Here is a 20,590-nt window from a genome sequence, read left to right as displayed (position 1 = left end):
GTATTTACGTATTCCACGACACCCCTGCGCTGATCCTTCAGAACCCAATCGCGACACGGAACAAAACACCCAATTTCCCATCGATAACTCCATCGAGTCGTCGCCATCATGGGCGAATCTGACGCTTATTACAACGGGGGTCAACAGCAGTACCAACCTCAACCTCCTGCTGCAACTCATCCATACCAGGCACCGCCGCAGCAACCGTACCAACAGCAGCCATACCAGCAAGGTCCTCCCCAGAATGGCAATGGCAATGGCTACATGCCCGCCCAAGGCTACAATGGAAACGAAAAGGGTTCTTTTGATGAGCAGTTCAAGATTGCGAAGCCAAAGTACAATGATCTCTGGGCTGGTATCCTTCTGATCCTTGTGTTTGCTGGCTTTGTTGTCGTCTCTGGTCTAGCCCTTCAAGGCTACTCTGCGAACAAGGGCAACGCTGGTGATGGTATCTACAACAATCCCAACGACTTTTCTCTCAACACGAGCACCGTTATTTTGTTCATGTTTGTTCTCGCTGTTGCGTTTGTCCTATCGTATGCCTACGTCTGGATGGCACGACTTTTTCCCAAGCAGTTCATTTGGGTCACTGGTATCCTCAATGTATGCTGGGCTATTGGAACAGCCATCTTTTATCTCTGGCGTAAGTACTGGTCTGCCGGAATCGTGTTCCTCATCTTTGGTCTATTCATGGCGTTCTGCTTCTGGACATGGATCTCGCGAATTCCCTTCTCGGCCCTCATGCTCAAGACCACCATCGACGTCAGCAAGAAGTATGGCCATGTTTATCTTGTCAGTCTGATCGGAGGCATCATCGCCACGGCCTTCTCAGCTTGGTACGCCATCACTCTTGTCGGAATCTACATCAAGTACCAGCCTGCCCAAGATAATCCTTCCTGCGCCGACGGTGGTTGCAGCAAGGGCAAGGTCATTGGCCTCATCGCCTTTATCACCTTTGCCATGTACTGGTTCTCCGAGTGGCTCAAGAACACGATCCACACAACGATTGCTGGTGTTTATGGCTCTTGGTACTTTAACCCTCACAACTTCCCCAAGGATGCTACCCGCGCCTCTGCCAAGCGTGCCCTTACATACAGCTTTGGTTCCATTGCTCTCGGTAGTTTGTTGGTCGCTATTATCCAATTCCTTCGCCAAGCCTGCAACGCCGCTCGTAGCCAGGAGGGCGCAGATGGAAGTATGCTCGGGTACGCTTTGTTCTGCTGTATCGGATGCTTGCTGGGTATTTTGGAGTGGGCTGTCGAGTTTATCAACCGCTACGCTTTCTGTCATATTGCTCTCTACGGAAAGGCCTACTTTGCGGCTGCCAAAGACACATGGAAGATGATCAAGGACCGAGGAATTGACGCTCTCATCAATGTAAGTGCACCCGTCGTGATTCCGTTTCCAACCACTAACTTGTGTAGGACTGTCTTATTGGACCCGTCCTTTCCTTCGGCGCCCTCTTCATCGCATACGCTTGCGCCCTCCTCGCCTACCTCTATCTGTACTTCACCGACCCCGCCTACAACAACAACGGCCAGTACACCGGCGTCGTCGTGGCCTTTTCCTTCCTTATCGGTTTCCAGATCGCAAACATCTTCACCACACCCATCTCCAGCGGTGTCGAGACCATCTTTGTCGCTTCTGGTTGGGACCCTCAGGTCATGTGGCGCGATCACCCCGAACTATACAACGAGATGGTCAGGGTGTACCCCAAGGTTCAGCAGGTCATTCAGGACCGCTAAACTGGAAATGTCTCGCATCGGAAAGAACTGAGTTACTGCTGTCTGGCTTGGAATGATACCATAGAAGGATACTGGAGGGAAATTGTGCTTTCGCATTGGGTTATCCTGTTGTGCGTCGTGCGGAAGCCCTTCTACCGCTTTCAGAATAGTAATGATCCATCGTAATACATAATACTTATCCTGATTACCAATACTTCCTTCTTGAACATGAGTCTTGTCGTTGACTGTGTGTTGAGTCAAGTATCAGCAAGGCCACTTACTACATCGCCAGGCGTCGCAAGTTCACCAAGGCCAGTTCACATCCTCTCCCAAAAAAAAAACAGATTTGAACCCCGAAATTACAAAAAACAAGGAGCGGTCGAATGGGTGATAGTGGTTTTAGGTTCGGTTTTTTAAGAGATTTGTAGGTTATAGGAGCGGATTCCACTCGACCACTCCTCGTCAAAGGTATATAGAGTTGGATCAATATTTAAAGGGTATCCTGGTCCTATTACCTGAAATTACAAAAAAAAAGACAAAAACAAGGAGCGGTCGAATGGGTGAGAGTGGTTTTTTTTTAGGTTCCGTTTTTTAAGTGGTTTGTAGGTTTGTAGGTTTGTAGGTTTGTTTTAGGACGGATACCACTCGACCACTCCTTGTTAAAGGTATTCACAGTTAAACAGTTATATAAAGGGTATCCTGGTCCAGCCAGTCTTACGTCAAAAGTAAAGAGTGGTATTCAAAAAAAAAGATCCGCTATCCGAATATCCTAACGCCATACCCAATCCTCGCCATTAAATCGTACATCTGTTCTGTTCTGTATCCCATCACCTTAACTACCTCCTTTCCACCCGTGCAAGTCTCTCCCTCGCAGCTTCAACAACACTCTTCCTCAGCGCAGGACCCTGAATATCCTCCCCTTCACCATCGGGCACGACAGCCCACTTCTTCGCAGACCCTTGCATCCCAGCCCATAGATCCGTGGGGAGGTACTCTCCTACATCTTGTCTAAACGTCTCGCGGGATGCACCATCAGCGTCGAGAAGTTTATCGACGTTTTCTTGGGCTTTGCGCCATATACTCTTGACGCGATCGTCTACTGCGCGTCGACGCTCGACTTCGAGGATGAGACTGTCGTACGCACTTGCGTACCTCTCATAAAATTCCTTGAGTTGTTGCATCTCCTGTAACTTGGAGAATACACTCTCCTTTTCCATATCCCATCGTGATTTAAAGTCTCCTTCCGCAGCGAGGTAGTCTGCAAGTCGATCCCCGATTTCGCCGAGGACTGCATATGCTTCGAGCATATTTGTATATGCCTGTTTCGAAATATCGTGCTGTTCCTGCAGCACTAGGTAATCCTGTTCCATTGCCGTGAGGCGTTCCTGTATTTCCTGAACCACATCTTCCACCTCGCCCGCATCCTGGACAACCACCTTCAACATCTCGGCACGGTCTTTAGCAGTGTTTGGTTCGAGATCGGATACGTTGGATTCCTGCTCGGCGATGACCCCAGAAATGGACACGCCGTCATTTCCTTGGGACTGTGTTGCTTCTGCGGCTCTACGACGCGCGAGAGCGACACCGCCTTCTGTTGTTCGGATCGCTGTGACGCACATGTCGAAGTGGTGCGTCAACGAAACAAGTAGCTGCGCCATGTTGGCTGAGTGGTCAACCAGGCTTTCGAGGAGCTCAAATGTGGGTATGTGGGTGTCATCGTGGGACAAGGTCGGGGTATCGGTGATGATCTTTTTGAGATTGCGAATGTCGGTGTCGAAGCGGAGTAAATCGCCGTCGAAAGACTGTTGAATGACCTACTCTGAGTCAGCGGGTGATTGGTGTTGGCTTTGCTGGGATGATGGCTTACCTGTAGCTCTTGGATACTTTTCTTCATAGCCTCTCTAACGCCGTGAACACCTCCTTCATCGATAAAGTCAAGAAGACTCCGTCTCTCTTCACCGTCTGGACGAAAGACACCTTCGACGCTCGTATCACGGAGCATCTCCATGGTATGTTCCAGCCCTCCATCAACCAAGTCCATCGACCTGAGAAGCTTTTTAAAGTCTCTCTTCCCCCAATCATAAGTACCTTGCAGACTCCTCCTCACCCTAACAAGTATCGTAGTCTGATCAAGTATAGACTCTTTCAGAAAGCCCGCCTGGGCAGCTAGTATAGCGACATCCTCATGGGACTGCCGCGCAGCGTTTGCGATTTCGTTTGCGCGCAAGACCAAAGTCATGGAAGAAAGCGATCGTTTAGCGACCAAGAGATGAGTGACGAGAGTTTCGATGGAGATGGACGGCGCGTTGGAGTCGACATTGCGTGATGATGAGTTTGAGTTTGAGTGTCTCGAGAGCGAAGTAGACTGTGGATGTGAATGACGGGACGAGGCTCCGGATGAACCTTGTCGCAAAGAGGTAGCAGAAGAAGAAGAAGCCATGATGAGAGTGGACGTGTTTGAGTCTTTGTAAATAAATAAATAAATAAATAGATAAAATGCAAGTTAATCGCCCATGGCTACATATTGAGTTTTAGCGATGTGATGATTAAAAGAATGAAAGGGAGGATTAACGATTGGATAATGAAAGAAGAAAGAAAAGTGATGATGGACGAGAGAGAGAGAGAGAGAGCTTGATAGCTGGGGGAGCGATGACGGAAGTTGTGATAAGGTTCCGTTATCGCAACGGGTCCACTTCCTTCTAGGCAGCTGACGCGCCCTGAAAAGACCAGACACAGAAGTCTGACTCGTTTGTAGCCCGTGTTTTCCAGGGACTAAAAGCCGGTCTTGTTCAGGCGTCTCGGCAAGTCCAGAACATGTAGACAGACTAGACTGTCTCAGGTGTCTCGGGCTTGATGAATATTTATTAGATTGGTCTTTGTCTTTGTTTATGTTTCCACGTGGTCGCAAACAGACAAAGACCGACAATACCGCCATTTGTATCACTCATGTCGCAATTAAAGTCAAGGAATGCGATTTATACCTAATTATAACTCAATTGCTCTAAAAACAATCTTGATATCTCTGTTTAAAACAATCACCTCATGTCATCGTTCCAGAAAGAATCCAATCCGTCCAACGCCTTTTCTCCAATTAATTACCCATATAAACGTTAATCATCATCTCGATACCGTGTTCCTTCGAGGCGTGATCATTCTAGAATCTTGTCTAATACGCTCTCTGAAAATGCAATGTGTACCCCATTCTTATCGGCTGGAAGGTCCAAACTCCAATCGACGATCGTGCTCGTATGGAGTTGGGGCAGGGGAATTGACCCTGGTAGTGAAGGCAGAGTCAATGTGGAAGTAACTCTTGATAGAAGAAAACTTCTCACCAGAAGTGCCGTCATCTTCCATGAATCTGTCATCCTTGCGGATGGTAGGGGTCGAAACCTTGCTGTCCCGCTCGGACTTGATCTCGGAAGACTTCTTGTCTTCGACGCGTCCACCTCCAGCGTTGGATTGAGCGTTGTCGAGATCAGCGGCTCCCTTAGAACCCATGCCTCCCTCCAGAAGCTCACCACCCTCCATGACAGTGCGGAGCTCAAGATTCTCATCCTTGGAGTAGACGCGGACGCCAACAATGCAAATGGCATTCCAAGGCTCAGGCATCTTCTCCTCTTCAGAGTCGTACTCATCTTGAGCAGCAGCGGTGTTGGCTTGTGTCAATCGGGGCTTGCGAGCCATGTCGTCACTGCTGTACAGAGCCTCCCAATCCTCAACGGGGGAGTCTGATGACTCGCCAGCAGAGTCGTAAGCAGGTCGGGCACGAACAGGAAGAGGTTCCTCCTCAACAGGGGCGGGAGGAGCTCCGCTGACGGGTGGCACTTCTTGCTTCTCTTGAGCAGCATCAGCTGTTGCCAAGTCGACACTCTTGGGGGTGAAGTGAGGAGACCCAGTTGAGCATGAAATGACACCATCTTCAAGAGAAGTCTCTTCCTTGTCATTCGACAGCTTGATCTCCTCTGTCTTCTTGCTCAAGGCCTCATCGTCGGCCTCCTGGGCCTTCTTCTCAGCTTCAGCAGCCTTCTCGGCCTCGGCCTTGGCAAGTCTCTCCTTCCTCATCTGCTCTCGCTCAGCCTTGACCTTGGCGTTGAACTCCTCGTCAAGACGAGTCTGCTCAGCCTCCCACTCAGCGCGACGACGCTTTCGCTTCTCAGAGTTCTTCTTGGTCTGCTGCTTGGAGACATCGCGGTTGGTAGCACGCTTCTCCCACATGCGACGTCGCTCCTTCTGGCGACAAGCAGAAGCCTTCTTCTGATCCTGCTTCATGCGCAGTTTGGTCACCTTGTCCATGTGATCCCAAGCCTTGCTGTGGGCAAGATCATAGGCGTAACCAACCTGGGCGAGCTTCTCATTCTCGACTCTCTGAGCAGCCTCGCGCTTGACGACTTGCTCAACGGACTGGGCATTGGAGTCACGCTCACCAGTCACCTTGAGATAGACAACATAGTTGCCGGAGGGAAGATCAGGCAGCTCGACAGAGACTGAGCGCTCCATGAGGTAGTTACCATGGGATCGAACGATGTAATCCTCAGCATTGGGGCTGTCCTCGTAGTGAAGTCGGAAGTGAATGCGGAAAGAGTACTGGCCGTGAAGACCCTTGAAGTATCGACCATCAAGTTGCGAGAGGACCAAGACGAGAGGAGTGTCTTGGGTAACCTTGATGTGGAACTTCTCGTGGTAAGCTGCCTTCCAGGGAACATCCACGCCAATCCATCGCTGGCAGCAACGCCAATCGCGATCGCGGAAGAGACGGGTACGGTCGAAGTGAGAGTACTTGCGGATGAGATCCTCGTAGGAGATCCAGAAGACTGAGTCGCTACCAAACTTGTGGTCAATCTCTTCCTGAACCTCAGCGGTCCACTCCTTGGAACCATCACTCCAAGCTCCCTCCCAAATACCCTTGCGGACCTTGCCCCAAGGGTTACGGAGCTTGACTAGACGTTGGCCGGACTTGAGGGTTCGGGCGTCAAGGACAACGTAGGCGTGTCCCTCAGAGATACCATTACGCTCACCATAGCCGTGCTCGAGCAGACCGGTAGAGGCGCCAAAGAGAAACTCGTCGTTGACTCGTGACATCTCCTTGTCCCAGAATTCGTCAATGTCGAGGATATCCGACGTCAGAAGCTCGGTAGTCACACCGCCGGACAGATCCTCGACACCCTCGCCGATCCAGCCACCAGCCAATGACGCATAGTCGCCATGAGCCTTGGCGTAGGCCTTCTCAAAGAGAGGGACCCAAGTCTCATTTTGGTCTCTGCACTGGGCAAAGAAAAGAGCCTTGGAGCCAGTCTGATAAGTCTTGCGATAAACATTCTCGTTGTCTTCGCGATCGATTTGCTGCAATAGATCTCTCTGCATGCTAGGAGAGTCCCAGCATGGTGACTTGAGATAGAGTTTGTCGTCAATGATGGAGTAGATCCATTCGCCATCACGGTAAAACACAAAACCATAAATGCCGATCTTTGTGTCATGCGCGACGCAGATCCTCTGTAGGCCTTCTGGTACGCTGGCGAGAGCTGTTAGGCCAGCCATGATCCAGCAGTCGCCTAAGCTTCCCTGCTTGACGTCACCACCGCTAACTTCTTTCATGAAAGTTGGCTTCTCGAAGATTTCATGCACTCGCTTGACAGCCTTGGGAACAGAAGCTTTGGAGCTCAACAATGTCGTCCTGTTGAGCTCGAACTTTTGTGTTCCAAGGTTGTTCAAACAATGGCCCTTTTCGTACTTGAGATCCCAGTCCTGGTCGTGCGTTAGCGCCTCATTCATGCATGGGTAATCTGGGGTTTCCCAGAATAGGTAACTTACCAAGTCCCACCCGGGGTCTCTGTATCGCATATTCACTCGCTTGCATTCTTTAATGATCTTCTCAACTTTTCGTCGACACTCTTCAGCAGCTCGCTCGTAACCGGCCGATAGGATCTCATTCGAGTAGTAGGTAGCCGGAGGTTGTACGGGGTCGAAAGGTAGGACGGCGAGGGCCTTGTGGAACTTGCGCTTGGAGAACTTCTTCCAAATCTGGTTGATGGACTTTTGGGGAGGAAGCTTCTTCTTTTTCTTCTTTGTCTTGTCGTTGTTGTTATTGTTGCCAGCGGGTTGAGCGCGAGGCCGACGAGGGTCGTCGGACTCTTCTGATGAACTGTAGCCGTGCATGTTGATGGCTGAGGACGGTAAACCGATGTAAGAGGAGTCTTGTCCCAGTGGTAGGAGTCGGGTGTTGAAGGTGAGAGGTGAGGGTACGTCTTGTTGAGGAACAGGAACAGGGTAAGGACAGAGACCCAGCAGAGTAGTAGTATAACGATGAGATATAGTAGGAACAATGTCCCGATAACAGATCAAAAGGTCAAAAAGAGTGATTCAGCGAGGTCGGAGGACAGGAGGGTATATATAGGCGACAATAACTGAGCAATTGCTGGGTGAAGGGAATGGGAATGTTATCGTTGGATGGGACTAGTCATCAGCCACCAGCTTCACAACAGGGTCCATCAACTCAAGACCCAGCCCTGCAGATTGTACTGTGCAGCTACACCGACAGACAAAGGGGAGGCCATGGCGAAGCTCGTCATATTCCTCGCGAGCCGAGCTAAGGCAAGGTGTTGAGGTACAGTACCGAGTACATACGGTATCGACAGATATTCACGAGAGACACCACTGACGCACGGTGCACTTTCCGAACCGGGCAAGGGTCCGTCTACCGTGTGTATTGGCGCAGACGAGCAGCAAGACCCTTGCTGCTCGTCTCCATCCCCCCCCCGGAAGTGGAAGTGTAGAATGTACCCGGTACCAAAGGACTTTGATGATGGCTTATCCCAGCAGCCTGCCAATTTCACGTCGAGACGGACAGGTGGTTTCGAGCCTTGCATGACACATGGTGTAGAGGTGTAGAGCGTTCCCCTTCTGCAGTGCATGAATTCCAGACCGCTCTACTAACTTGAATGTCACTTGGCAGACCTGTCAGTCGTCCACACGACCCAGTAAGGTGTTGTCGACTGGAGTTTTGATGACATGACAGTTTCTTTCAAGACGGGCAGTCCGATGACCGGTTCAGACCCGCTGGTTACAAAGCAGACAGTGCTGTACTGTACAGCAAAGCGAAGCAAAGCACGACATTGCATACCGAAACTTTGGCGTGTCAAAGATCTGTTAATCTTTGCCATCCACCGTCGCAAAGACCACCCAGTTTCCCTGATTCCGATTCGTCAAAACAACGAGGCTAGAGACTCCTGAATCGTTGAAGCCCGGAAGTAGGGATGTGGGCCACTTTTCTTTCTAGGGGTCCAAGCTAGAACAATTGTCAGGGTCCTGGGGGCATCCTTGCTGTCTCCTTTAAGGTACTTTGGCGAGGCAAACAGTGCGGGAGGGACCCGTTTGTCAGAAGCAGGGACGGAGCATTCGAGGCTGCATGTCTCATCTCAGTCTGTGATAGGCGCAGAGGCGCATAGAAAGTTATGGCAAGGACCATGTTCTCCTGAGGCCTTCAAGGCAATAAATGACTGGTCGCCAGTGTCTCACGGATGCTGGTGGCTGGAACAGTCAGTGTATTGTTGCCCAAAACAAGTGATGGATGCTTTCCCCCCCCCCCATGAGTCGCTAATCCCGCCGCTGGTGGCACCCTGCTTCTGGAACAAAGAGGCGGAGAAAAGAACAGACAGTTATCAGTACAGACCACGAGGTACTGTACCTCATCGATAGGGTGATAAGCGATTGACCTATAAGCGGTGACGGATTGGCCTAGTCTGTGGTGGCAACGCTTCCGAGAACGGGGATCTGACTCTTTTTTTTTTCTTTCTCTTTCTCCCTTGATAATCAGTAAGAGATGGCGAGCTGAAGTGCGCAAATCCATTCTCTTCACGACACAGCGCCGGTTTCAAGTATCCATACGCCGTTTGTCGACCGAATAAGAGCTTTTCCCCGCATTCTCGATCTTTAGCAAGTGTATTAATTACGGAGATCGAGAGGCTTTTGATGGAGAACGATAACGGGGGTCCATTAAGCAGGCGCACAACAGAGCCTCAAGTTGTGCGGCGTAACCAGACAGTAGAAGGGCGGAGCGAAACAGGCAGTGTGCCTCGACAAGAGGATGATCCTGGTGACTCGAGTTTGGTACACAAGGTCCGATCGGCGGTTTCTTTCTTAGCGCCGTCGCGTAGTTCGGCTCAAAAGCCAGTGCCTCTGACTCGAGTATCGACAAAATCTGGGGTTTGGCCTTGAACATGGATTTGAAGCATGGGACTTTGGATGGGGCCCTAGGCTCGTGGCCTGTCTAGCCAGCTAGCCTAATTGTTCCCCATTCCACATGGTGGTGTATGTAGATGCAACGCTGACATGAGCTTGGCGAGTTCAAGCGTATCGTGGTTGAAATTGCGACTTCAATGTAGTAAAATAGGCAACATTGTTGTTACCTGGGGGCTGATGTTGTGCGAGGCCTCAAAGTGTCGTTCAGCCGCATCGTTGGTGGTCTCTCCTGGCGGGGGTAATAATAGTGCATCTGCATCATGCATGCAACGGTGCTTGAAAAAGATAAACAAGGGTTGTCTTATCGTAGTTGTCTCGACTCTGCCGCAAAGATAATACCCCGTTAGTCACGTAGACTAATATCATCTTGGACTGTACAGGTGTCACTATACCTCCCCGGATTTTGATCGTCTTTATTTTCCCCTCAAATGTATCGGATGCTGTGATACTCCCCACAAGCTTATCCGTCCCGTCCAAGATTGTGGTGTATGTATGTAGTCGTGAGTCTCAGCAAGAAGATCAGACAACAGCTGCGAATTTGCCATCTGACGATTAAAGCTGCAGTCAGGCATGAAGTGGCTGGCCTGTTCAATTTCCTAGGCAAATGCCTTGTCAATTGATCAATTGATCCATCAATTGACTGCAAGCTAGAGGCTTCTTGCGACGCCGAGAGACTGTTCAGAGGGATCTCTTGTCATATCTAGTGGGTAGCAGAAAAAATAACCTTCGAAGTATTAGGTTATAAAAATAAATAGTCTAAGAGCTATAGTCTAAGGAGCATAAAGTGGTCTACTAATTTCATCTCTTAGGCTTTTAGCGGCCAATTTTTCTGATACCCTGAGGCGTGTAATTCCTTCGGTCGGGTTCTTTTGATGGCAGCATAGAAGTGCCGCCTTCTGATTGGTCAGATTAATCAGAATAGCCTCTTTTAGGCTTAGCGCGTCATTTTCGGCCAATCAAAAGGCTTTCCCCAGCGTGATCACCAATTTGAAGGAACAAGAACACACAACCAAAAGACCCCACTGTAAATGTAAGGGGGAAAAGGCATGACATTATCTCTACAGGCTATAGCTAGCTAATTTATAGGGGAAATGTATCACGTGACCTCACTAAAGTCCCTGTAATAACCCCTCTATAACTAATGACCCTTCTGTAACCGTTATATTAGGAGCCGCAAGCCTATTATCCGACCGCTGAGGAGATACACAAGTCAAAGGAAGCTAAATTAAAGAGGTTAAGGAAAAAGCGCAAAAGGGACTATGAAAAGTCAAGATCCCGGAAAAAGAATAACACTATTGTAATCCTTGACGAAAGCACATTATAATATTATTTTGCACTACTCGATTTGTATATAAATTAATAAAGATTTTATTAATTGCAGTTATCGTAATAATCTCGATACATGACCCTATGCGACATCTGAGGACCAGGCATTTGGGGAGGCATATAAGGTCCCGGCACCTGACCATGCATATGAGGACCCATCTGACCAGGCATCTGAGAAGCCATCTGTGGAGGCATCTGAGGACCAGGCATCTGACCATGCATATGAGGTCCCGGCCGGGGCACCAGTGGCCTCATTTGAGTCCCGTTAGGTGGCACCTGCTGTCTTGGTTGACGGAACCCATGGGGCTGGCCTTGTGGACCAGCCATGTTGGCAGAATTTGGCCCGTAGTTGACTGGAACAAAGGCCATCGGGCTTGTCTGGTTTGCTACAGGAAACCCTGGGTTGCCATTGGGAGGCATCGTGTAAGCACCAGGCATAAAAGTCCCACGCGGAGGTTGATTCGCAGGAATTGGTGGGAACCCGGGATCATAGCCCATGTTGTTAGCCATGGGGTATGAGTTACCCATGGGCATTGGCGTGTTCCAGAAACCAGGCATAGAGCTTGCTGTGAACTGGTTCTGAACGCCCTGGCGGAAAAACTGCCCTTGGGGGTTGCCATTTCTTACCGGGCAAGGCTGGTTACGATAAGAACTGGGATTGACAGGCTGACCTTCTTCAAAGTCTTCCCGAGTTCTCTTTACACCTCGGTTGGGGGGGCATGCTTCGGGGCCTTGAAGAGGGTTGATGGGCTGGTGAGGTTGAGGAAGGCCATACGCAGATGACCCTATGCTGTTTATCGCCTGCTGAAAGGCGTCGAGATCAACAGAGTGGCTGCTCTCGGAGACTACTGTAGGCCTCTGTGTGATATCGTAAGGCAGATTAACCGATTGCCCGTCAATACGTACGAGAAGACCATGCACACTTGAGTCATCAATCAGCACTTGTCGGGCTCGAGTATTCTTGATCTTTGATGGATTAACGAATATATTGGGGTCAAATCCAGGGTTGTCGTTGTGTTTCTTGGGAGCGTTTGAGTCCATATCTGCTTCTGTCACGTTAAATGCTGGGTGAATTTGTGATACTTGCCTAGAAATAAGAATGCTTGGGGAAAGGAAAAAGATGATGAACTAGGGAGAGAATCAAGGGATTTATTTATACTGATTGAGAACGAAAGTTAATCAGCACTTGGTCTTCGTAAACGCCTCAATGGAAGTTTCTTGCTTCAACATGGAGGCTGCCTCCCTCTCGTGTCTTGGAAATTTGCGCAAACCTTGAGATATCCCAGCGCAACAGAACTTTGAAATCCTTCAACGCTTTATATTGTCGCAAAAGATGGTTTGTCGCAAGGCTGTCGCAAACCTTATGTTTTAAAATCCATTCGACATCACATAATCCTCTGTAAACTTTGTACACCGATGTAGTCGCCACTGTGATGATCACTCGGTGTTGACGGAGAGACGAGTGGTGAGGGAGTACTCGCAATGACTCCCTCGTTACTTCCGATGAGGGCTTGCGCATTCTTCTTCTCAACACGTCGCCTCCAAGGTTTGTACAAGAGTATTGAACCCAAACCAACAATGACAAAGACGCCGCATATACTTCCGCCGATAATGTCAAAGTGGTCACCGATGGCAGATACCCCATCCCAAAATCCCCCCTGAGGGTCAGCAACATTCTGAATAAGGGAGAGAAGTTGGACGATTCCAATAAAGGCGGAGACGACAACAGTTATGCTGGTTAGGACTATAGAGTAGTATAGAATCGCTACGACGTCTCTTGAAAAGGCATCCGAAGTGTAGAGAGCCATCATGAGAGCACCGTCGGTCGTGTCGAGCATACACATCCCAGCTGGAAAAAGGTTAACACGCGAGACTTGTTGAGGAGGCTTTGAGCATGTGCAGAATGTGCGCAGCAGTTAACCCCACAACAGTGTGATGCTATTAACTTCATGACTCACCGGTGAATAGAATTGGAAAAACTAGAATGAGCCAGATACTTGTCCCTTGCACAGCCTGGATGCTGGCGATACCAAGAATAGCTATCTCTGAACTCGTGTCGAACCCGAGACCGAAGACTACACCCAGTGGGTACATCTTCCACGGCCGATCGATAACACGAAATAGTCTTTTAAACACTCTTGTAAGGAATCCACCTCCTTCAAGAGCAAAGTGATCTTGGATTTGAGTTTCCTCTTCTGAAAACCCTTGTAGGTGGGCGTGATCTCTTCGATCACGAAGGATGGCCTGCAGACGTTGAACTAGCTTATACAAAACCCAACCATTTCCAATGCAAAGAATGATAAGAAAAGCGGCACTGACGCTCGTTCCTACTATGTTACCGACGCGCTGGAACCCATCAAAGCGGTCCCTCAGAGCACCGCTTGTGGCAGCAACGACGATACAAGTCACAATGACAATGGTACTGTGACCGAGTGAAAAGAAGGTTCCCACAGTAGCGGGTCGTTGCCCTGATGCGATAAGGCGTCGTGTCATGAGATCGATTGCCGCGATGTGGTCGGCATCTAAAGCGTGACGCAAGCCGAGGACATAAGATAAAGCCGCTGGGGAGATGAGTGCGGGGTGGAAGCGAAGGACGATTGCGACAGCGATCCATACTAAAACGTTGACTCCGATGAGGATGGCGATAACAAAGAGACTATTGTTGGGAATCCCATGAAGAAATTTGGGTTTCGGTGATCGACGGAGCCGACGGAAGATGGGGTGCATTTTGGAGATCTTGATCGAGGGTATCGTGACAAAGTTTGGTGTTGAAGAAAAGACGGAATTAGGAAATGACATTAATAAAAATAAGAATAAGGAATACTACATTTAGTGTTACAATATTAGCAAATATAAATCTTTTACAATCATGGCAAGCAATAGACTGACTATACAGGGTCGTCTTAGGGGACAGTAAGCAACAAATTGCTGGTGTTGACGCTGTATGACAAAGGGGAAACAGAAAGAGACACAAAGAGACGCGAAAAGACGGAAGAAAAGGTCCAAGAGGAACTGTTCTTGATATGTAAAAAATAAAAGCTTTTCTCCAATTCTTCTACAGTGATTTCGTATTTATGCACAACTTCAGTCATACAATCGTGTGTGTTTGTGAGGGGCCAGCCTCAGGGTATTAGAAAAACTGGCCGCTGGAAGCATAAGAGACGAAATTAGTGGGCCACTTTATGCTCTTTAGACTATAGCTCTTAGACTATTTATTTTTGTAACCTAAGACTTAGGGGGTTATTTTTTCTGCTACCCACTAGGCCAGCTGGTGGAATTAGTTTTGTGGCCGCCGGCCGCCGAAGGCTATCTTTTGACGTTTTCTCCATGTCACAATGTCATCTAATCCTGAACATGAAGGGATTTTGAAGACATGTTCTATTAATTATAATAATCTGCGGTTCATTTATGTATGGCATCTATTTAACAAGACCGAAACTCGTCTCAAATGAATCCTCATCCTTCTCATCCACCTCAAAATCGAACCTCGTAACATCCTCCACGTACGGCCATAAATACTGACTTGTTACCCTATAGCAAATTATGAGTATGCCCTCTTTACATATAAATGCATAAAGGGGTAACTTACCTGTGGTGCTCACTGCTCGCTTGGTACTCGGCTAATGCAGCAGGGCTTTGGTGGAAACTCAATAGACTAATTTGATAGCCCTTGCTACGAGCGATGGGATCCGTGATGGATGGTCCGCCTACTACTAGACGTTGGTCCTTGACGCATGATAGTGTCTTGAGAGTCTTGAGCTCGTTGACGAATGTCTGACGATGGGATTCATCCACTTCGGGACGGAATTTGAAGAGGACTGAGTGATGAGCAAGTGTCGAGATAGATGGGGTTTGAGAGACATACCGATATGAATGACAGTCATTTTGTATATCTATTTATCTGGGATGGTTGATATGATGCGTCTCAATAAGAACGAGATGCTGATAGTTATATAACTCATGGTGCGGACTTGTCCCGTCGACGAACATGGCCTTCGGGAAACGCCCGTGCTACCATCTTGACAGCCAAAATGACTTATTGGTATGACATGATAGACTATACAAGTCCATTAATTCTTGCTTCTTGGGTCTCAATATGCTGTTTCCTTTATTGCCGCAAAATGATACATTCCCAATGTTCGTCTGTGAGTCTTGTACGTACACCATACTTCACTATCCGCAATTACTCGAAATAGCAATATATCAACGTCTCCAAACCCTCAACTCTGCCTACCTGGATATATACAAGAAAGAACTAGAAACTTGACCCAACTAAGGAGAACTGAATAGAAATTAAAATAAATTAAATATAAAAAAAAAGATCAACTCCAAAGCTCTGATCCTATCTCGGCTGCCTGTTGTACCCATCTCCACAATTACTTACCTGCACCAACACAAACTCGACATCGAACCACCACCTTTGATCAAACAACATCGACATCTACGCTACTGTCAAAGCTTTAATTCTTCATCTACATCAAATGTTGCGTCATTTAGATGCCTGCTACAGACAAGTCCTGTGTGCGCTCAGCACTAACGGCCTCCGACATGGTCTCGGCACCTTCCCCCTAACCAAGACACTCATTGCGACGAACTTGTGTTACCCCTCTCTCTCTTTAACTGGCCCACAACCCGAAGATGACCCGGCAAAAATTGACTAATCCGGCTGAAGGATATTCCGGCCGACGTAGGCAATTAGCTCTGGGCACGGGAGGCTTAGTCATCAAGAGTCACATGACCCTTTGACCCGAGGATAACCCGGTTATCTTCAACATCTTCAACAGAGGCAGCTTCCTTCTGCAGCTAGCTTCTTTCGTCACATACAGCTTCCTTCGTCAAAAGAAGCTTCCTTCTGCACCTGATCCAATTGATCAGAAGGTCAATGGCACAGAAGTTTCATTTTGCAGGCTATTTGCCTGTGTGAACAACTGGGGAGCCAAGACCTTCCTTCCTTTGGCAGGCTTCAACAGAGGCTTCTTCCTTCAGCTGATCCAAATGATCAGGAAGCTATTGGCAAAGAAGTTTCATTTTGCAGGCTATCTACCTGTGTGAACAACTGGGGAGCCAAGACCTTCCTCCGGCAGCTAGCTTCCTTCATTGAAGGCACCGAGCTTCCTTCCACAGCTGTGTGAGAGGCACCTTCTGCAGCTTCCTTCGTCAGAAGAAGCTTCCTTTTGCACCTGATCCAATTGATCAGAAGGTCAATGGCGAAGAAGTTTCATTTTGCAGGTTATTTGCCTGTGTGAACAACTGGGGAGCCAAGACCTTCCTTCCTTTGGCAGGCTTCAACAGAGGCTTCTTCCTTCAGCTGATCCAAATGATCAGGAAGCTATTGGCAAAGAAGTTTCATTTTGCAGGCTATCTACCTGTGTGAACAACTGGGGAGCCAAGACCTTCCTTTCCTTCGTCAGAGGCAGCTTAAAAACCAGGGGATGGTAAAAACCCCCTTTTATGACTTATCTCAATGGCTCTACCCCAACCTTGTTCGCCTCAGCATTCAAAGCATCAATCTCAGCCTGCACAAGCGGAATCCCCGTCTTCTCTCTCTCCTTACGATTCAACTGCTCGATCTCACCAGGGAAGTAAATCCTATCAACACCGGCAGCCTTTTCCGACCCAACCACTCGTTCATACAAATACTGCATTCTTTCGCGGAAGTCATCAAGACTCATAAAGAGGTCGGGCTTGATGGCAACCAGGAAATGACCTACATCTGCTGGCTTGGATGGGTCATACGGTCCAGTTACGTGTCCTGCAAACGCAGAACCCGATAGAACTCCCGAAAAAACATCCATCATTACAGACAGTGCAGAACCCTTTGGGCCGCCCATGGGTAACATGACACCACCCAGGGCAGCTTCAGGGTCGTCTGTAGGTCTACCCTCTGAATCGAGAGCCCAGTCCAAAGGAATCTTTTCACCTCGTCGCTTCGCTTTATAAATCTTTCCTCGCGCTGCCACGGAAGGTGCCATGTCGAGGATGAAGTTCTCCATTGGCCCTTTGCCCGGTGCGCCACAAGCAAGAGGAGAAACGCCCATGAGCTTAGACTTGCCGCCGAAGGCAGGAAGAGCAGGACTCGAGTTGGTAAAGACAAGACTCATCATATCGGCATCAAGGGCTTGCTGCACGAGCCAGGCACTCATACCAAAGTGGTTAGAGTGCTTGATGCTCGCCATTCCGATACCGAAGATGCGCGCAGACTCAATCGCAGCAGCCATTCCTTTATGAGCGGCCACAAAACCGAAGCCATTTTGGCCGTCGACTTGAGCCACCGCGGGAGTCACTTGGGTGAGGATGGGTTGGGCTGTAGCATTGAGGACGCCTTGACGAATGCGCTCCATGTACGAAGGTATACGGTTCATGCCATGGGTGTCTACACCTCGCAAGTCGGCTGCTATGAGACATTGAGCGATGATGGCAGCGTTCTCTGATGGGATGCCGTTTCCTTGGAGGATATCTTGGACAAGGCGTTGGGCTTCTGAGGGTGCGATGAGGATTTTCTGGGATGGTTCTTGGTCTGTCATGATGGCGATGTTATCCAAAAAAAAAACAGAAAAACCCAAAAAAAGGGGGGGGGGGAAGAAAAAGGAACAAAAAATGGTTAATTGGCGTTTTGTTTTGTGTTTTGTTATTGAATGGTTTTTAATTGTTGTTGTTTTATGCTTGGATATTCCGATAAAGATGATGGTCTTATAAGAGTGGGTGAGAGAGATACTTGATTGTGTCTTGCGGGCAAACCCCGTTTCTCCAGATTGCTACTAGCGGCATCTCCCCGCAACGTACGCACGCAATACAGCACGGGATTTCTCCATTCTTCAACCTTACAACCCTCAGGGTATCAGAAAAATTGGCCGCTGGAAGCATAAGAGACGAAATTAGTAGGCCACTTTATGCTCCTTAGACTATAGCTCTTAGACTATTTATTTTTATAACCTAAGACTTAGGAGGTTATTTTTTCTGCTACCTACTAGACAACCTACATTAACACTGCTAGCTACCATGTCCGAAGACAACAATGACGGGGATAACGCGGGACGCTCACGTACAAGGAGGAGTGGTCAGCAAGGCCGGAAGAATCCCCGCCTTCGCATGGCCTGTCTCCGATGTCAAAGGCGAAAGATCAAAGTATGTACTATCTAGATAGTAGTTTGTTAATAATCTTATGAACATGATTGATTGACTAATTGTCTGCCTGTAGTGTGATGGAGATTTACCAACGTGTAAGAATTGCCGTAATGCTGGTGCTGCCTGTACAGATGGAGAATCCGCCCGTCTGAAAGACCTACCTCGAGAGTGAGCGCCACCATTCTTTTTTTCGCATGACGACATGGCAATTAATGTTGTAGATACATATCCACGTTAAAGAACAGGATAGCTTGGTTGGAATCAATCGTCAGATCAAGATGTCCAGACGTAGATTTATCCCAGGACGCGATCGCCGATATCCAGGAGCCTTTGGATGACACCGTTCTTCAAGACACGGCGATAGCATCACCACCTGCGCAGACAAGCACCATCGATGTTTCTGATACAAATCAACCTGTGCGCTCTACAGGAGCTGGTGCGATTACTCACGAGATAGGTCTGGTATCTCTAGGGACAAATCAAGACCCGAGATATATTGGTCCTTCGAGCGGTTACTTCCTAGCTCGCGTCATGCTCGATTCTGTCTCGAAACAAGATGAAAGACTCGGTCGCGTGAGTAGAAATACTCCGTTTCCTACGAAATTAGTAGAATCTATCCAAGGACCTCTGCCGTTACCACAAAGAGACATGGCAGCCCAATTGTGCGACGCCTACTTCAGCGCCATCAATCTACAGCACCCCATTCTTCACCGCCCGACATTCGATACGATGCTGGAACAAGTGTATGAACAAGACAACCAAGACCCAGTTGTAAGATTCCAGACATTCATGGTTCTGGCCATCGGCTCGGCTGTCTTGTCGGGTCGCATCAGAGCTCGCATCCCAGCAGAATCCTACTGTCTCTCAGCACTTCAACATCTCGACGATCTAAATCTCGAAAACTCTTTGCAAGGCACACAATGCCTTTTACTGCTTCTAGTATTCACCATGCACAGTCCTTCTGTTCGTTTGAACGTGTGGTATTTAAATTACCACTGCATCGCTGCTTTGCTTGACCTCGGACTGCAGAGGAATATTAGCGCGGGCGCTGGCATTTCGTTGCTGGAGCAGGAAATGAGAGCGCGGATTTTTTGGGTTATTTATACGTTTGATCGTGTTATTGCGACTATGATGGGAAGACCTATTGGGATACGAGATGAAGGTTGTGAACTTCGGGTGAGTGTTGACGTTCAAGACAGTGAGTGAGTGAGGGCTGACGTTTTTAGATGCCTATTGGGTTATCTGACGAACAACTTACTACACCATATCAACAGACTACGGAAACGTCAAGCGAGATGGCGTTTGCTATCCATCTATTCAAGGCTGCAAAGCTCAATTCGGAGATCAAGTATATCGCCCAGAGCATAGTCAGAGACTCACCCAGATATGCATACCCAAGAGTTGTCGACATCAACGATTGGCAAACCACCATGCTACATCAACTTGATGAGTGGGCGAGTCATATACCGATCCAACATGACCCTTCCGCTATGTACCTGCGAACGACATGTCAGATACGATACCATGGTCTTCGGATGCTTCTTCTAAGACCAAGCCCCGGCATTCCCAAACCCACCAACGAAGCTTTGATGCAGTGCCACAAGAGCGCGCGAGAGAGTATACAATTGTTTGACCAGCTTTACAAGAAAGATCTTCTTGTACACAGCTGGACTACTTTCCACGGTCTTGTCTTGAGCACAATTACTCTGTTGTACTGCATAAAAGTCGTTCCAGACATCTCTCGCGCAACAGAGATTGACGCCTTGATGACTGACATGAGTATATCCCTCAGCGTACTCAGTGCCACAGGCGAACACTGGTCTGGGGCAAAGCGCAGTAGGGACATTCTGGACGAACTTGGCAAGTCAACTATCCGATACCTCAGCGATCAAAATGGTCTCTCGCATGCAATGAATAGTCGTTCAATGTCTCAAGCCATCACCAACGGCCCTGCTCCAACAGAAGAAATGCAAGTTTCAGGGCTAGGTTTACAGGGCGCACCTATGGATACATCATTGATGAACACGGATAATATGGGATTCTTGCAGAATCCGTTTGATGATTGCATGTTTAACGATTCATTCGCCGGGTATTTTGAGGAGACGGATTCCATCAACGTGGATAACATTGTGCGAGACTTGTTCCAAGATTTTATTCCTACATACTCGACTGAACTATAA

General features: G+C 48.5%; 8 protein-coding genes across 8 annotated transcripts; 2 read left to right on the top strand and 6 right to left on the bottom strand.

Moving 5' to 3' along the window:
* Window positions 1-108: 108 nt before the first annotated feature.
* PNS1 (putative choline transporter, neither null mutation nor overexpression affects choline transport) lies at window positions 109-1,745 on the top strand (the record flags this gene model as incomplete). Its single annotated transcript, XM_044854612.1, has 2 exons — window positions 109-1,377; window positions 1,425-1,745. 2 exons carry the CDS (start codon window positions 109-111, stop codon window positions 1,743-1,745), a joined length of 1,590 nt encoding a protein of 529 aa, XP_044701925.1.
* An 815-nt stretch (window positions 1,746-2,560) lies between these two features.
* On the bottom strand, window positions 2,561-4,164 carry ATG17 (autophagy protein 17; the record flags this gene model as incomplete). Its single annotated transcript, XM_044854611.1, has 2 exons — window positions 2,561-3,526; window positions 3,592-4,164. The coding sequence occupies 2 exons, from the start codon at window positions 4,162-4,164 to the stop codon at window positions 2,561-2,563; spliced, it is 1,539 nt and encodes a 512-aa protein (XP_044701924.1).
* Window positions 4,165-4,928: 764 nt separating this feature from the next.
* On the bottom strand, window positions 4,929-7,877 carry FPOAC1_010215 (uncharacterized protein; the record flags this gene model as incomplete). Its single annotated transcript, XM_044854610.1, has 2 exons — window positions 4,929-7,466; window positions 7,533-7,877. The coding sequence occupies 2 exons, from the start codon at window positions 7,875-7,877 to the stop codon at window positions 4,929-4,931; spliced, it is 2,883 nt and encodes a 960-aa protein (XP_044701923.1).
* Window positions 7,878-11,330: 3,453 nt separating this feature from the next.
* Window positions 11,331-12,326, bottom strand: FPOAC1_010214 (uncharacterized protein; the record flags this gene model as incomplete). Its single annotated transcript, XM_044854609.1, has 1 exon — window positions 11,331-12,326. The coding sequence occupies one exon, from the start codon at window positions 12,324-12,326 to the stop codon at window positions 11,331-11,333; it is 996 nt and encodes a 331-aa protein (XP_044701922.1).
* Window positions 12,327-12,670: 344 nt separating this feature from the next.
* FPOAC1_010213 (uncharacterized protein) lies at window positions 12,671-14,012 on the bottom strand (the record flags this gene model as incomplete). The annotated part of the gene is made up of 2 exons (XM_044854608.1): window positions 12,671-13,134; window positions 13,244-14,012. The coding sequence occupies 2 exons, from the start codon at window positions 14,010-14,012 to the stop codon at window positions 12,671-12,673; spliced, it is 1,233 nt and encodes a 410-aa protein (XP_044701921.1).
* Window positions 14,013-14,704: 692 nt separating this feature from the next.
* Window positions 14,705-15,169, bottom strand: FPOAC1_010212 (uncharacterized protein; the record flags this gene model as incomplete). The annotated part of the gene is made up of 3 exons (XM_044854607.1): window positions 14,705-14,816; window positions 14,875-15,103; window positions 15,151-15,169. 3 exons carry the CDS (start codon window positions 15,167-15,169, stop codon window positions 14,705-14,707), a joined length of 360 nt encoding a protein of 119 aa, XP_044701920.1.
* Window positions 15,170-16,741: 1,572 nt separating this feature from the next.
* Window positions 16,742-17,809, bottom strand: FPOAC1_010211 (uncharacterized protein; the record flags this gene model as incomplete). Its single annotated transcript, XM_044854606.1, has 1 exon — window positions 16,742-17,809. One exon carries the CDS (start codon window positions 17,807-17,809, stop codon window positions 16,742-16,744), a length of 1,068 nt encoding a protein of 355 aa, XP_044701919.1.
* A 475-nt stretch (window positions 17,810-18,284) lies between these two features.
* On the top strand, window positions 18,285-20,590 carry FPOAC1_010210 (uncharacterized protein; the record flags this gene model as incomplete). The annotated part of the gene is made up of 4 exons (XM_044854605.1): window positions 18,285-18,410; window positions 18,484-18,578; window positions 18,632-19,586; window positions 19,637-20,590. The coding sequence occupies 4 exons, from the start codon at window positions 18,285-18,287 to the stop codon at window positions 20,588-20,590; spliced, it is 2,130 nt and encodes a 709-aa protein (XP_044701918.1).

The sequence above is a fragment of the Fusarium poae genome, chromosome 4 (assembly GCF_019609905.1).
Source record: "Fusarium poae strain DAOMC 252244 chromosome 4, whole genome shotgun sequence".
Lineage (NCBI taxonomy): Eukaryota > Fungi > Ascomycota > Sordariomycetes > Hypocreales > Nectriaceae > Fusarium > Fusarium poae.
This window is presented reverse-complemented; position numbering and strand designations above follow the sequence as displayed.